The 16,392-nt window shown below is 37.7% G+C and overlaps 2 protein-coding genes across 2 annotated transcripts; both read right to left on the reverse strand.

The window, feature by feature from the left end:
- Nucleotides 1-2,698: 2,698 nt before the first annotated feature.
- Nucleotides 2,699-3,643, reverse strand: LOC101544975 (olfactory receptor 502-like). The gene has a single exon (XM_012933854.2). It carries the CDS (start codon nt 3,641-3,643, stop codon nt 2,699-2,701), a length of 945 nt encoding a protein of 314 aa, XP_012789308.2.
- A 10,401-nt stretch (nt 3,644-14,044) lies between these two features.
- LOC101536863 (olfactory receptor 508-like) lies at nt 14,045-15,036 on the reverse strand. Its single transcript, XM_012933828.2, is given in 2 exon segments — nt 14,045-14,118; nt 14,121-15,036. Coding segments are annotated over 2 exon segments (990 nt in total).
- Between the last annotated feature and the right edge of the window lie 1,356 nt (nt 15,037-16,392).

The following is a 16,392-nucleotide window of genomic DNA, read 5'->3' on the forward strand; positions in this document are numbered from 1 at the left end:
GGTCTTTATGATTTGCTTGTGATGCAATATAGAATAGTAAATATTTGTATAAAAACAGTATGAAATTTAAAAAGCAATATTATAAATATCTTCTTTATGGAAAACAAATCAAAATTCTTTGATTTCTCTAAGGACAAAGTTGACATTCATTAATGTTCTATGTCCTCTATATCCTAATAAAAAGAAATGTCATCTGGGCAACATACTTTATAACTAAAATTATTCTTTAATTGTAAAATGTGTCTAGATTGTTAGGGCAATACATGGAATATATCATTTTATAAATAATGTTCTCTGAGAACAACTATTCCTATAGGAACATATATTTCCCAAGACCTCAATATATATATGTCTATATGATATTATTTTTATCTATGTTGCTCTCAGTTATGGCCCTGAAACTTCTAAATTCAGATGTCTTTGTGTCTCAGTTGTCTCTTGAGATCCAGTTTAAAAACCTGTAGAATTGTGCTTGCCAAAAAGAAAATGATTGTTTTACATACTACCAGTTAAAATGTTCAGTAATGAAGTTTAGTGATTGCTTGCATAAAACCTTAATTTTTATGATTGCATACATATCCAAGTTGTACTTTTATCTTTTTAAATAAAGAAATAGCTTGTGTCTATTAAGTTCCTTAACTTGATCTTTATTAGTCTGTTTCTCTGGTCAATGATTTCCATGGACTTTCATTTTGACACCTTATTTCCTTTGCCCCATCTTTGCTTTTTTGATCATAACTGAGTGTGATATGTGAATCATTGTGTTTAGGAATAAATGTGCCTTGAGATGTTTTATTTTGATGTTTATTCATAATTCCTGAGTCACCACAAGTATTTGCTCATGTTATATCCTTTCAAGGCTGAGACTGCATAGTTCCCAAACTGAAATGTTATAAGACTTGCTCATGTTCCATGTCCCAAACATAGAGTTGAAACAATTAACATCATCAAATTGAAATTGCTTCGGGTTTTGACATAATCCTCTTTTCAACACAAGACAACTCTAAACCTGAACCTAACTTTGTAACACTTTGTTCTGGCTCCTGTTTTGCATAGAAAAAAAAGTACTTTTGTGTTTGGTTTGATTCTCTGAGTTCTCACAGTTCCTGGTGAGGCAATGCCTTGTGTCCTGTAAGCTGAAGCATAATATTTCAGACATTTAACATTCTATCATGTGCTCAGTTTTACTCACAATGGGACTGAGTAAGAGCAAGAAGTCTGCCATTTATTGGAGAGAAACCTCAAAGATGAATTACAAGCAAGCCTACGACAGACTAGACTTGCAGATATTTTTTTCCAACACATAGTTAATAAGAAGTGAGCATACACCTTTCAATCTTGCATAGATGTATCTTCCCAGGGGGGCTTATGTTGCCATTCCCTTCCCCGGCTTGTTCCTTAACTTTACTCCACTCTGATATTCCATTCGCCAACACATGAAACCTTTCTAATTCTTTGAATCACTAACTTGTTAGATTATCTCTCTTATACTATAAGATAAATTCCATGAGTCAATATATATCCAATATTTTTTCACTTGCACTCCCAAAGACCAATGAGAGTTCCTGAAAAATTGGAACATTAGATGTTGACTATTTTCAACATAATTTTTAGATATATGGATCAATAAAAAAGTGGATTAAATAATTTGTCTTAATAAATAATGCCAATCAAAAAAGCAAATTTGTATCTGACATATTGAAAAGGGTCAATAAAGTAATAATTTTTCCACAGATCTGAATATATGGGTTGATTAAGCCCCTTAAAGGAATTCATAGAGCTACCACACAGGAGAGAGACAATTCTGTCTCCCTAGCTTACTAAAAATACCAAAATCTGAGCATAAACAAGATCCGAAAGTTTATCCAACTCAGTCCCAGAAAAGTTCAAAAACTCTTTTCTTCCAACAAAGAATTTGCCAAGTCTAGTCTGTCAGAGATCACAGGTCAGTCAGAGACCTGTTATTCTTCTGGGGTCTATGTGACTGCACTCAGATCTGGAACAAAAACACAGGTGGAAAAAAACCATTCCTAGAAATAATCTTCCTGCTCCAATGTTCTCTCTGGTGCAACTTGGTCATTTTCTCTTAGGGTCAGAATTACGCGTGGTGACCACACTCCTTTGAGGATAAATGGCAGCTGAAACTGGGCATAGTTGTAAAGGATTAGAAATACAGTAACCTGAACTCAGAGATTTATTTTTCCATAAAATGAATAAATATTTAAAAGGTTTTTTAACTGATTAAGTATTTTTCATTTGAAACAACATATATTTCTACTATAATTTAAATTTTTTAAGGTGAGGGTGTTCTCCTTTCATTCTTTCGAACCGTGTTCGATACCTCAGGCCCTCTCAGAGAGCCCGGCAAGCTACAGAGAGGTTCGTACACACACGGCAGAGACTGGCAAGCTACCCATGGAGTATTGGATGTGCCAAAAACAATGACAACTAAATCTAAAATGAAAGATGTTACTGGTGCCCGCTCGAACAAATCAATGAGCAATGGGGTGACATGACAGTGACAGTGACAGTGACATTGACTCACCATGGATGTCTGACTTATAATTTGATATTAAAATGTTCAATCCACACATTCAATAAAAATTATTATGGCATTTAATTGACTATATTTTTACCAAATATATGCTATTTATTATATTATTAAAAATAATATTAAAATATAAAATAACATGCTACACTAAGAAAATATCTTTCTAGCAAGCTGTCTCTTCAAAGCTCCTTTAATGTCATTGTTCCTGAGGCTGTAGATGAGGGGGTTCAGCATGGGGATCACCACTAGGTAGAACACAGACACCACCTTGTTCTGGTCAGTTGAGAAACTGGACTTGGGCATCACGTAAATGAATGTGATGGTCCCAAAGAACAGAGTGACTGCAGTGAGGTGGGAGGTGCAGGTGGAAAAGGCTTTCTGGCGCCCCTCAGTGGAGCGCATCTTCAGGATGGTGATGAGGATGTAGACATAGGAGATGGCTATGATAAACACTGTGACCACAATGATGGAGCCAGCGGTAAAGGAGGGGACAACTGCAGAGATACTGGCATCAGAACATGAGAGTTCAATTAAAGGAGCAAAATCACAGAAGAAATGATTCACTTCATTTGGTCCACAGAAGAACAAAGAAAAGAATGAAGCAGAGAAAACAAAAACATTGAGAAGACCACCTGTGTAAGACACTACCAGTAATTGTACACAGACTTGTGTGGACATTTTGTTGGCATACAACAGTGGGTTGCAGATTGCCACAAAGCGATCATAGGCCATGACAGCCAGAAGGAAGCACTCAGATGACCCAAAGAAAACAGCTGAACCAAGCTGGATGCCACATCCCAGATAAGAGATTGTGTTTTTCTCCACCAAGAAGTTTACAAGCATGTTGGGAGTGACAGTAGATGAATAGCCTATATCAACAAAAGCCAAATGGCTCAGAAAAAAGTACATAGGATGATGGAGCTGAGAAGACACCCTGATAAGAGTGATTGTGCTGAGGTTGCCAGAGATGGTCACCAGGTAGATGCAAAGGATGATCAGGAAGAGGATGATTCGAAGAATGGGGTCATCAGTTAAGCCCAGTAAAATAAACTCTGTTATTATAGTGTAGTTTCTGTTCCCCAGGGAATCCATGAGAAAATGAAGAATAGCTAAAATATTACTGAAGAAAGTTATAAATTCAGTAGTTTAATTTTTTAATACATATGGAAATTCATAGCAAAAATAATATTTAAGCATAAGTGCATATTTATATGTCAAATTGATCTCTTTTTATTTTAGCAGAAACCCCAGAAGTTTTTATTAATTAATGTCTCTTTTTTGATATTGTATAATTTCCATATCGACACTATTATGGTTTTCAGGCTAAAGAAAACAATATACAAATTAAAGAATAGCAAATTATAATGGTAAACACAATTAAACATATGTTCATTGAAGTTTTACAATAAAAAAATGTGAAGAACTTATGAAATGCTTGATAAATAAGAATACAAATAAGATGTATATATTTTTATGTATATTTCTCTTCCACTGGAATCCAATTATATTAATAGTCACTATTTTATGGATGAATAAGATCAGTTACAGAATTTACTTAACATTAAAAGGCACATAACAGTTGTAGAATCCGAATATGAAGTCCCAAAAATTCTGAGATAATGTACTACTAATAAACATATAAAATGAAGTTAAATAATGCTACCATAAAATTTAAAGTTAAATATTACTGTATCTGAAAAAAATTTACTTTACTATAAAAAATTATTTTACTATATCAATTTATCATTGATTTGCAGTTTTGTGGAATTTTAGGAGATTATCTCTATTCACCTATATATGTAGGTGTTCTCTCTTGCACAATTAAAGAGAGAAAGAGTAAGAAAGAGAGGGGAAGAAAGGGAGTGTGGAGAGATGAGAGAGAGAAAGAGAGAGAAAATATGAGATATTTAGTTGTAACAAGCAATATAAAATAAGTTATTTTGTGCCCATTAAGGGGGAAGTTTGGTTAAATAGGGATATGGAGAAGGGTATGTCACTCTGGCGGTGGAATTGTTGTGAGAACATTGAATGCCTCTAATGACTGTATAATGAACAATTTTGTAAATCAGTGTCTAAATAAATTTTAATGAGATAAAAACTAAGCTTAGTAAGGGAACAACAAATGGTCAAAGTCATCAGAACTAAATATTTTTTTCTAGGGAAAGGGGCCTACATGGGTGTGGTTTGGGACATATCATGGGATATGGTGGAGGAAAGTGGACACTCTGGTGTTGAGTGTTGCAGTCCTATATTCATGAACATTGAACAGTGTTGTTCATTTTTTAATACTAAATGTATTGACACCCACAATACTTCAATAATTGCAGTCTTTTAAAAAATAATTAGTGGGGCTGGAGAGATAGCACAGTGGGTAGGGCGTTTGCCTTGCACACGGCCGACCCGGGTTCAAACCCCAGCATCCCATATGGTCCCCTGAGCACGGCCAGGGGTAATTCCTGAGTGAAGAGCCAGGAGTAACCCCTGTGCATCGCCAGGTGTGACCCAAAAAGCCAAAAAAAAATAATAATTAGTGCTTTATTAAGTAGTTAATTAGGAAACAGGAGTGAGGTGATTTTCACTGATGTTCATATATGGTGTTCACTCTGCAAAAATGCTGATCCATCATTAGAAAAACAAACTATATTATCAGTTTCTACGAAAATAATATTTTATACTGAAGTTTCATAGAACATATTATTTTCAAAATAATATATTGCTAAATATATATAGCTTAAATATATATATGTTGCTAAATAATATGTAGTCTTTAAAAACTGTAAAAAGATCACTAACTTGGCTCAAGTTTAATTAAATCTTAAAATTTTCCACCTTTGGCACTGGAGCGATGGTACACCGGGTAGAGTGAATATGTTATGCTACCAATTGATGGTTTAATTACTTCTTTCCTGTTTTCCAACTACTGCTTGTGAAAAACAGTTATGATATTTGGAAGCACAGTACTCTGAAGCAAAATTTTAAAAATAAATGTATAATATTTGTTGTCATAGCCAGAATCTTACCTTTTGAAATAGTTCACTCATCTTTCCATAACAGATCAAAGTTCTCATGGTTATATAGCTCTTTTATACGTTTTTAGTTTTTACCTTTGGGGATAAATCTCTGAAGATTCTTGACACTCAAATGAGAATTCAAAGCTTCATGGAGCTAATTATGTTCTGCAGTGATATTGAGTAATCAATTCACATATATACAAAGTAATCTTTTAGGATTCTGTCAGTTCTCAAGAGGTCAAATTATTCTTCTGCTTTTCTCATGGTATCGACATATAACAACTTTCACTGAATAGTCATTGGAGAGTACCATATCTTAAGTTAGAGATAAATATCGGCTCTAAGTTTCTTTGATTTTCTGATTAATAAATACTTACTACTAAAGTCCAATTCTTAAAAGGTAACACAAGCTTTATATACTGAATATACATTAATAGGTAAGTACTTTACTTAAGTATCTGAAGACATGCTAATTACTTTAGGTTAAAATGAGGTGGAGGGGCCAGAGCAAAGTACAGGCAGGTAGGGTGCTTGCCTTGCACATGTATGATCAATGGTATCCCATATACCAAGCACCCTCAGGGTCCCCGAGCACCCACAGGAGGAATTCCTGAGTGCAGAGCCAGGTATCACCCCTGAACATCACCAGGTATGACCCAAACAGCCTTCTCTGGTTCTATGTTAGCTCTAGGAAGGAATTTCAAAGAAAAGTGGAAATCCTTCTAAAAGGATTTTTCAAAGAAGACCACCAACTTATCCCAAATCTACCCCATTGGCAACCACTCTAGTAATGGACTCTGACCTAGGTAGGAAGCCCCACGTGGGGCTTTAAAATACAACTTGAACCAGGAATAATGCACAAATGCTGTCTGAGCCCATGTGCTGCTTGTGTCCTCATGTCATGGCCAAGTGCCTGTGGAGCCCAAGCATCTGTATCACCTGCATCTCCCCTGTTGAGATTTGTTCCTTCATATCTAATGCTAAATGTGTGATGGGGAGAGGCTCTCTATCGTTGGAGACCACATTTCTCTTGAGTATCTCTTTCTCTGTCTCTCTGTCCCTCTGTCTCTGTCTCTCTGTCTCTGTCTCTCTCTGTCTCTGTCTCTCTCTCTCTTTCTCTCTCCTCTCTCTCCCTCTCTCTTTCTCTCTCCTCTCTCTCCCTCTCTTCCCTTCTTCCCCTTTCTCAAAACCTTCAAATAAAGTCTGTTTTTGCTTAGCTGCTCCTCTCTCTTGAAATTCTTTTCTGTGAAAAGGCAAAAACCTGACAGGCCTTGATAAGGCCTAGGACTGACTTTCCTTCTCTGAAAAGAGCAATTCCTGGCTTCAGCCTTAGTCTATGGCTCCCAAGAATAGGGTGGTGGGGATAAACTCCGGGTTGCACAGGACAAGTGGATGTCAGGTGTGTCTTGATGGCTATCCAGTGGGACTGGCGGGATCTAAGGTCTGTGCCGTGCATGGGCTCTTCACAGACTTCACCAGTCCTAGACTTCCCAGCCAGTCCTGGAGTGGCAGGGGTGGTTCATGAGAAAGTGGCTGTCTCTCTCCTCTGCTTCACAAAAGTCACCCAGGGGTCCATCAGCATCACAGTGAATTAAAGAACACATCCACACTGGCTATACTTAGTTGACATCATGATAAATATAAAAACTGTTGTCTTACTTGGGAAGAGGGTTCAAGACAGATTGTTGATGATGGAGAAATACTAGAAATAGTTTTTCTTTATAGATCAAACATATCTGTAATTTTTTTCTGCTGTTACATTGCAATATAAACATGTTGTTATGTTATGACTAATCCTTCTCAATTGACCATGTTTGGGCTGACAGGTGAGCCTGTGTTCCAAATTGTATGTAAACCAAAACCATACTGAGCCTGGCCTTTAGTGCAATTTACATGTGGAAAAAATCCTCCTTTAAATAAGTGTAGAAGAGTGCTAAGAAAACTTGCTTGAGTCTTGTGTCTTTCATTTCTGCTCTTTTACTCCGAAATACTGGTAGAAGTAAAAATGATAATACCACATATACATGTAAATCAACTAACAGTTTTTTGGCCGGAAGTCAAGCAAAACTTCCTTTTATTCCTTGAAATTATAAAATATTCCCAACAGACATCATGGTATTCTCTTTCTATTAAATGTGACCCCTGGAGTAATATGAGTCACAATTCAGGAGAGAGAAATAGGTAGCTAATTTAAGCAAAGACTGTGATTTTATTTTTGGAATTTTATTTTTTTTTTTTTTTTTTTTTTTTTTTTTGCTTTTTGGGTCACACCCAGCGATGCTCAGGGGTTACTCCTGGCTTTGCACTCAGGAATTACTCCTGGCGGTGCTTGGGGAACCATATGGGATGCCGGGGATCGAACCCAGGTCGGCCGCGTGCAAGGCAAACGCCCTACCCGCTGTGCTATCGCTCCGGCCCCTATTTTTGGAATTTTAATATTTAAAAGTTCAAGGAGCTAAAACCAAATTTCAAAATTCTGTCATGACTACTAAACCAAGAGGTCTGAAAATGAAAATATCATTTATTCTGATGTTTAAAGAAATTAATGTTTTTTGTTGTTTATTTCATCGAAAGATTTTCACACTGGAGCACTGTTTATCCCATTGTTCATCTACTTGCTCGTCGGGCACCAGTAACGTATCCATTGTGAGACTTGTTACTGTTTTCGGCATATTAGTGTTTTATGTGGTGGTATGTTTTGTCTTCTCTATTTTGTAAACCTGTTGTAAGCATTTGCCTTGTTGTTACCATGAGGCTTCCATAAAACATCCTAGGGGAAAAAAACAAAACAGTCGTACTTAAAATGAGGGTGTAACTCAAGTTGAAGTGTATCTGCCTTACATATGTAAGACCTGTGGTTTAATCCCTAGTACCAGGGAGTCACTCAACAAACCCAGGTTCGAGTCCTCCTTCCCTCTTGGAGAGCCCGGCAAGCTCCCAAGAGTATCTCGCCGCAAGGCAGAGCCTGGCAAGCTTCCCGTGGCATATTCAATATGCGAAAAACAGTAACGACAAGTCTCACAATGGAGACGTTACTCGTGCCCGCTCGAGCAAATCGATGAACAATGGGACAACAGTGCTACAGTGTTACCATGGAGTCTGGCCTTCAGGAGTGGAATCAGGAGTGGCCTTCCCACATACAAAATTTGCTATGTAGGTGACAAATAGTTCAAAGGGATAGAACACGTCTTTCGATACAGAGTCCGATCCCTGGCACCTCCAGATGTTAAGTAGCTCTGGTGTCCCTGAGCATGAGAGGGTGTGGCCCTGATGTGTCAGCACTGTCAGAAATCTGCAGAAGAGCATTGCCAGACTGACACCAAGTCACCGGGCCCCCACTTCTAGGCTAAGTATTTCTGAGAGTAGATTCTTAGTCACAATCACCAGTGGGAAGACCTCTATAAAAATTTGCTACTACATGGATGGAATTGGAGGGACTCATGCTAAGCAAAATAAATAAGAAAGAGTGACAAATACTGAATGACCTCATTCAGATGTGGTATATAAAAAAGCAAAGTGAAGAAATTGAGAATGTCCAATAAATATAAACCCTTAGATGCTGACAAAATTGAGGATACCAGGTGTCAGGGATTAGACAGAAAAGATAGTGGTGGGAAGACATTAGAATGTTGGTGGCAGGCATGTGTGGTGCCATTGTACCTCTAAAATGTAAGTATTTCCATTTTTAGATAACAACTACTACCAAACCTTTTTATTCACAATAAGCAAAATCTGGAAATAACCCGTGTCCACAAATGACTAGATAAAAAATACTATCACACACACACACACACATACACACACACACACACGAACGTACACAAACACACGCACTGGAATACTACTATTTAGCTATTTAATAAAGATAAAATCATGCAATTTTCTGCTGCATGGATAGACCCAGAGAGTATCATGCTGAGTTACAGAAGTAGGAAGCCTTCTTCATCTAGTTTCAAGGAGGACATGAAGGAACCCCCAGTGGCACGTGTGGCAATCACCAATTTTGCAGACCACCTGTCCCAGAAAATCCTACATGTTGCTATGCAACAGTGGGCAGGCAACAACACCATACATTGAGAGTGAGGGGCAGTGATGCTGTAGGAGGATGGCACTTTCTTGACTTGTAGATAGTTGGTGCTAGTTTCCACGGGGGGAAACTAAAGCAAAAACTGGTGTGAATAAATACAAGTAACTTCATCTCTTCTATGTAATTCTGTATTAGCAGCAATTTTTCTCTGCTTAGTTTTGAATTTTGGTCTTCCAAAGGGTTAACCGTAGGTCCTGTGGCACCACAGGAATTGGCTACATGTCCTATCATGTTCTCCCTGAAGAAGTAGAATTATTACCAAAGAAATTTAAATAACCACACTTTTCCAAGTGGTTATTTTAAAGACATCTATGGTGGGGTGCGGGGAGAGGGACTGCAATATATAAATTCCATTCTTCCAGATAGGATTTCTACTAGGAAATCTACTGATAGACTCGGGCGGGGGTATAAATCACAAACTTCCCCTACCGCACCCTAGCCCTCCTGCATTTATTTATTTATTTATTTATTTTTGCTTTTTGGGTCACACCTGGCAATGCACAGGGTTTACTCCTGGATCTGCACTCAGGAATTACCCCTGGCCGTGCTCAGGGGACCATATGGGATGCTGGGAATTGAACCTGAGTTGGCCAAGGGAAGGCAAATGCCCTACCCACTGTGCTATCACTCTAGACCCTCTAGTATTTTTTTTAAAGATTCTTTGTATGCACTGTCGTGCCGTTATTCATTTATTTGCTCGAGCGGGCACCAGTAACGTCTCCATTGTGAAACTTGTTGTTACTGGTTTTGGCATATAGAATATGCCATGAGGAGCTTGCCAGGCTCTGTCATGCAGGTGGGATACTCCGGTAGCTTGCCAGGATCTCCGAGAGAGATGGAGGAATAGAACCTGGGTGGGCTGCGTGCAAGGCAAATACTCTACCCGCTGTGCTATTGCTCCAGATTCTTTCTTTATTTTTTTCTTTTTGGGTCACACCCGGCGATGCTTCTGACTCTGCACTCAGGAATTACTCCTGGCAATGCTTTGGGTACCATATGGGATGCCAGGGATGGAACCCAGTCAGCCACAGGCAAGGTAAACACCCTAACTGCTGTACTATTGTTCCAGCCCCAAGATTCTTTATCTTTTGGATTATTTTGTTTTCATTGTAATAGGTCTCTTTGCATTAAGATGATAAGGACTTTTACTCCCTTTATGAATCTGACTGTCTAGATCGGGTTTTTTCCCCTTTGCTTTATCTTTTAAAACTGTTTATTCTCCTCTGACGCATTGTGCAAAAATTGTCCTAATTTCTTGGTCACTTACTAAGTCTTTTATTTGCTTTACTCAGCTATGACATTTTTGTCATTTCATTTCATTTCATACAATTAATTCTTCAGTTCCAGATTTCTGTTGGGTTCTTTGTGTCACTTCTATTTTTTTGTTAATCTTATCATTTAAAAAATTATCCTTTCTTTCTCTTTTGTGGCATGCTATTTTTCCCCACTTAGCAATTTTGAATTATTTATCAGATCACAATATATCATAACTTCTGACTTCCCGTGAAATCCAGTCTGTAATAGCTCTAGTCCAGTGGTCTTCTCTGAATTGCATTACATGACCGGTCCATCTGATTTTTGATGCTTTGGCAAACGAGACAGCATCCCTAATTTTTGACCGTCGACAGAGGTCAGAACTCCGGATTCCTTGTCTCACTGAGAGAAGGAATATATCATCACTCTTTTTAAAAATGAATTTCTCCTGTACTCTGGGGAAATCAAGCACTCATGCTGTTTCCTTTTTTGACAGAAGAGTGTTGGATATTAACCCTGCTTTAGGTGTCATTGGTGAATTTCCCCTTTCCCAGCCCACAGAGAAACTTACAGTGCTCTTATGAGCTCCCCTAATCCCCTGGGTTTATCTTTAACATTTCCTTTGTGCTTCACTTCTCATTGTTAGCTACTAAATTCCCAAGTCAGGCTTGGTTACTAGTAAGGTGAAGCCTTCTGATGACTCTGAATTTTGTATTTCTGAATTTCACTATAAAGTGAAATACTTGCTTTTCTATTTCCCCTAAAACTTTTTCATATTTTACTATAGAACAACGTTCTTTGCTGAAACACAGAGAGACTATTAATGCAATGATTCTAATATTTGGAAGTTGATTAACTCTGTAATATTTCTACTCCTGGACTGGAGCGATAGCACAGTGGGTACACTGTTTGCCTTGCACTCGGACGACCTGGGTTGAATTTCTCCGTCCCTCTCAGAGAGCCTGGCTAGCTACCAAGAATATTCCACCCATAGGGCAGAGCCTGGAAAGCTACCTGTGGCATATTCAACATGCCAAAAACAGTAACAATCTCACAATGGAGACGTCACTGGTGCCTGCTCGAGCAAATGAGTGAACAACGGGATGATAGAACTACAATGCTATATCTACTCCTGGATATCCATCATAATTACTTGACTAAGGCTTTGGTTGCCATAATTCCTTATACCCTAAAAAGGGGGATTCTGCCATGGGACTTGGATGGACACAGGAAGAAAAGCAAAGTTATCCCAGCACCGAAATGGAACAGTCTAGAAAGCATAAAAGCATGGTCTTGTTGCAAGCCATGATGACTTGAGAAAGAATCCCATGGAAAAGGAAAAGCTAAACCAGCCAGAGGACTTAGTCTGGGATTTACAGTAAAAGCCTTGCTTGCCCTCAGCGCCCAGAGAACTAGTTTTGGAATCTATATCTCTTACTGTGTTTAAACAAATAATTGCAAATATTAGTAAGAAGTAAACTTGGTTGTTTAATAAGTACTAGTATCAAGGGAAAGAGAAAGTTAATACAGATGCTCCCGGGAGACAGAGTGTTTCCTTGCATTATTTCCTCCAAGAGAACTGCCTTTGTCAAAACACTCTAATTCTGTAAATAATTAATCACACCTAAGTGGAGTCCTATACCTCCTATACTTTGAGCTCCCTCAGATGTTCTACAAGTGTGCTAACAGCTTTACATTAAATGGGCCATTTTAACCATCAATCCATGAGCCCTTCATCTCTTTTTTCTTCTGCTGAGGAGGCTGTTCTCAGCCATCCAAGGCATTGTACACCTGAACTCAGAGAAGAGGGTAATGCTGGTTAATTCAACTCCCAACGTGTCTCTTTCCTAAATCATCACTCTCCACTTTTTTTGACGCAGGACAAAGAGGTTTGGGATAGTTTCACTGGTGCCTGCTGCTTTTATAGCTCACATAGAAATCTTTCTGACTTTTAGCAGATACATAGGTCGAGAAACTGCTCCTGGATTCCATCATGTATTTTACTGGATCTCACAATACCTTCTGAGGCACTTTTTTTCTTGGATGGATGTTTAATTGGCTGTTAGAAAATAGGAAAAAAGAGAGGAATGTCCTGCAACCCTAAGAAGCAACATCACTACGGACTTAATGTGGTAGAAGCAGAGTAACTGCTAATGACTATATTTTTAAAAGATATAATCTCATTCAAATTTATTGGGTGTTTATATTTTACTAAAGTAAAAAGTCATGTTCCTAAAAATATTATTCTGTCTTTATTTTTTAAGCATTTATATAGGAAAACAGGGGAGAAACAAAAAAGATGTCTGGAATAACAAAAACAAGTGTAAGTTTTATAAATGAAACAGGTATGATTGGTATTTTCAAGGCTTTTATCATAGTACCAGTCAAATTATATACAAAAATATCTGAGAATTTTGGCATCAGATGTAACAGGACTAAGAGAAAAAGACATTGTTTACATATATTACAGAACTACATACATGCATTTGACAAAATTAAAACAACCTGAAAAATAAAAACAGAAATTTTCTTCTTCATCTAGAAAGGAGCCAATTTATCTAAAAGTTCATTCCAATTATCTCAAATCATTTCTCTTTTGAATACTCTTAAATGTAAAATTAGGAATGAATTCCTAAAAGGGGAGATCTTAAATGGTGATTTGGGAAATCATCTGAGTTTTTTTGACAAGACTGGCCTACAGTAACATAAAGAGTATCCTTTGGTTCGGGTTCAAATCACAAAGCAATGAAAGAAAGATTGACAGTAATTATCAACATCACTGAACTCAGATCTTACACTATCTGTGCAATGTGGATACCCTATTTCAGATGCCAAAGTCTTGGCATCTGAAGAAAATATTACGCTCTATTTCCCATTTTGGGACTTTCAAGTGTGTAGAGCTATTAATTCCATAGAGCAAAACCTTGCTTTCTACAGTTTAAGGAACTAAAGCATACTTGCACTTTTAGATGCAAAACTGTACTTGTAAAAGTGGTGAAAGGAGCAAAAAAGATTTTTGTTGGATGCTCCTACTTTGGTGGATTAATATTATTTTTAAATTAAAAATTGTTTTGATAGCAATTTTCATGAAATATGTGAGTCTAGAATTCTAAGTGTGCACTGAGATCTACTAATACATTATTATTTCATCTCAGGGCAGGTTCTTTTAGAGTTTATAATTAAAATCAGATTATTTTGCGAACACCAATGTGTCTAGCCATCAGTTTCCTCATGGCCTCTTTAACCTCCTTGTTCCTTAAACTATAGATGAGAGGATTCAACATGGGAATCACAACCATATAAAACAGAGACACCACCTTGTTTTGTTCAGTTGAGTAACTGGACTTGGGCATCACATAAATGAATGTGATGGTCCCATAGAACAGAGTGACTGCAGTGAGGTGGGAGGTGCAGGTGGAGAAGGCCTTCTGGCACCCCTCAGTGGAGCGCATCTTCAGGATTGAGATAAGGATGTAGACATAAGAGAGAGCAATGATGAGCACAGTGACCACAATGATGGAACCAGAAGAGATGGCAGGGATGATTTCAGAAGCAAAATCGTGAGAACAAGAAAGCTTCAAAAGTGGAGAATAGTCACAGAAAAAGTGATTGACTTTATTTGGCCCACAGAAGGACAGCCTTAGTAAACAAGCAGTGAATGTCCAAGCATTCACACACCCACCTAAGTAGGATGTTCCCACTAAAAGAATGCAGATTCTGGGGGACATGTGGGTGGAGTAGAGAAGGGGTGAGCAGATGGCTACATAGCGATCATAGGCCATGGCAGCGAGGAAGAAGCACTCAGCTGTCCCAAATGTGACCCCAGAACAGAGTTGGGACACACAACCAGCAAAAGGAATGGTGATTCTTTCCCTGAGGAAACCCCCGAGCATGATAGGTGTGACTGAACTGGAGTACCCAATGTCTACAAAGGCCAGGTGACAGAGGAAAAGGTACATAGGGGTATGCAACTGAGGGCTGTTTCTGATTAGCATAATTATGCTGATATTGCCTATAATAGTGACCCCATAGATTCCTAGAAAAAGAATAAATAAAATGGCAGAAACTGTAGAGTCCTCTGTTAGCCCCAGAATAATGAATTCTGTCACAGTTGTGTAGTTTCTGATCTCCATCTCTACTGGAAATCTTTACTGCACCCTGAAAGGGAAAATAGAAAGCAAATGTTAGGATGGAAAATAATATAATGCTTTTTGGGTCACATCCACCGTGCTCAAGGGTTACTCCTGGCTCTGCACTCAGGAAGCACTCCTGGTAGTGCTGTGGGACCATATGAGATGCAGAGATTAAATCCCCGTTGGCCACATGCAAGGCTAATGCCCTACCTGCTGTCCTATCGCTCTGGCCCCTGTAATAATTTTCATATTTAATTTTTGCATTAGATATATGATAAAAATACAAAAACAGAAATGAGCAATTCTGGTAGAAATTGCTTTCACACAATACCTCATTTAAAATTGATAGTACAATGATCATTAATGTAATAGGAATATTGAGAAATTATTTATCTTAATAAACTTAATTCAGATTTGTATCATATAGTTCATTTAGGAGTTCTCTGAACAATGGAGGTCAACACAATTTTATAATACCACTTTTTTCCTTCAAAAAAAAAGGAAGGAAAATTTCTTCTTCATTTAGTATCAAGAACACTAAATATAATCACACAGAATTACAAGCATGTTAATTCCTATTTTTAACATTAATGTCCAGGTTTGGAGCAATAATACGTGGGTAGGGACTGCCTTATACATAGATGACCCAAGTTTGATCCCCAGTAGCCTATAAGGTCACTCCTTGACAGGAGTTATTCCTTGAGTGCCAAGGCAGAAGCAAGCCCTGAGCATTGCCAGCTGTGGCTCCAAAACCAAAACAATAAATTAAAATAGAACATTAATATCTAATAGGAGTATATGATAATTAACTGAACAACAGAATGACATTATTAATAATGTGTAATTATGTATCTGAAATCTGAAGTTCTAGCTTCCTTATCTTTTATTCAGTACAGAATTTGAGACTGACTAGGTATGAGTTGAAGACTACATGAGAACTCATATATTCACTTACTAGAGGGTAGGAGAGTATTACTGTATTTTTTGATTATTTGGGGACTGCCAAGAAACTAGCACGTGTGAAAATACATTCTACCACTCAACTGCTTCCGTTTTCCAAAACTCGATTTTTTTTATTTGCTAGAGCAAGGTATTATAAAGTTTCATAACTCAGGAGAAACCAGAAACTCAAAATATTTTTAAAATTCATATTCACAAATTATCTGCTATAGTGCCATGATAGCATGAAAGCAAAGTATAAGGCAAAAGTGCTATAAGCAATCGCAGTTTAGGATCCATTTCCAGCCTTTCTTTCGGCTATGAAACTTCAGAGGACTCCATGCATTTTTTAACCCCTCATTATCCTTTTTGTTTTAACATTAACCTCTTTGTCCTCTTTGTTTGAATTTGATGCTG

This window comes from Sorex araneus, chromosome 6 (genome assembly GCF_027595985.1).
Source record: "Sorex araneus isolate mSorAra2 chromosome 6, mSorAra2.pri, whole genome shotgun sequence".
Taxonomy (NCBI): domain Eukaryota; kingdom Metazoa; phylum Chordata; class Mammalia; order Eulipotyphla; family Soricidae; genus Sorex; species Sorex araneus.

Coding starts and splice junctions, on each gene's coding strand:
- LOC101544975 (XM_012933854.2), bottom strand. CDS start 3,643: ATGGATTCCCTGGGGAACAGAAACTACACTATAATAACAGAGTTTATT.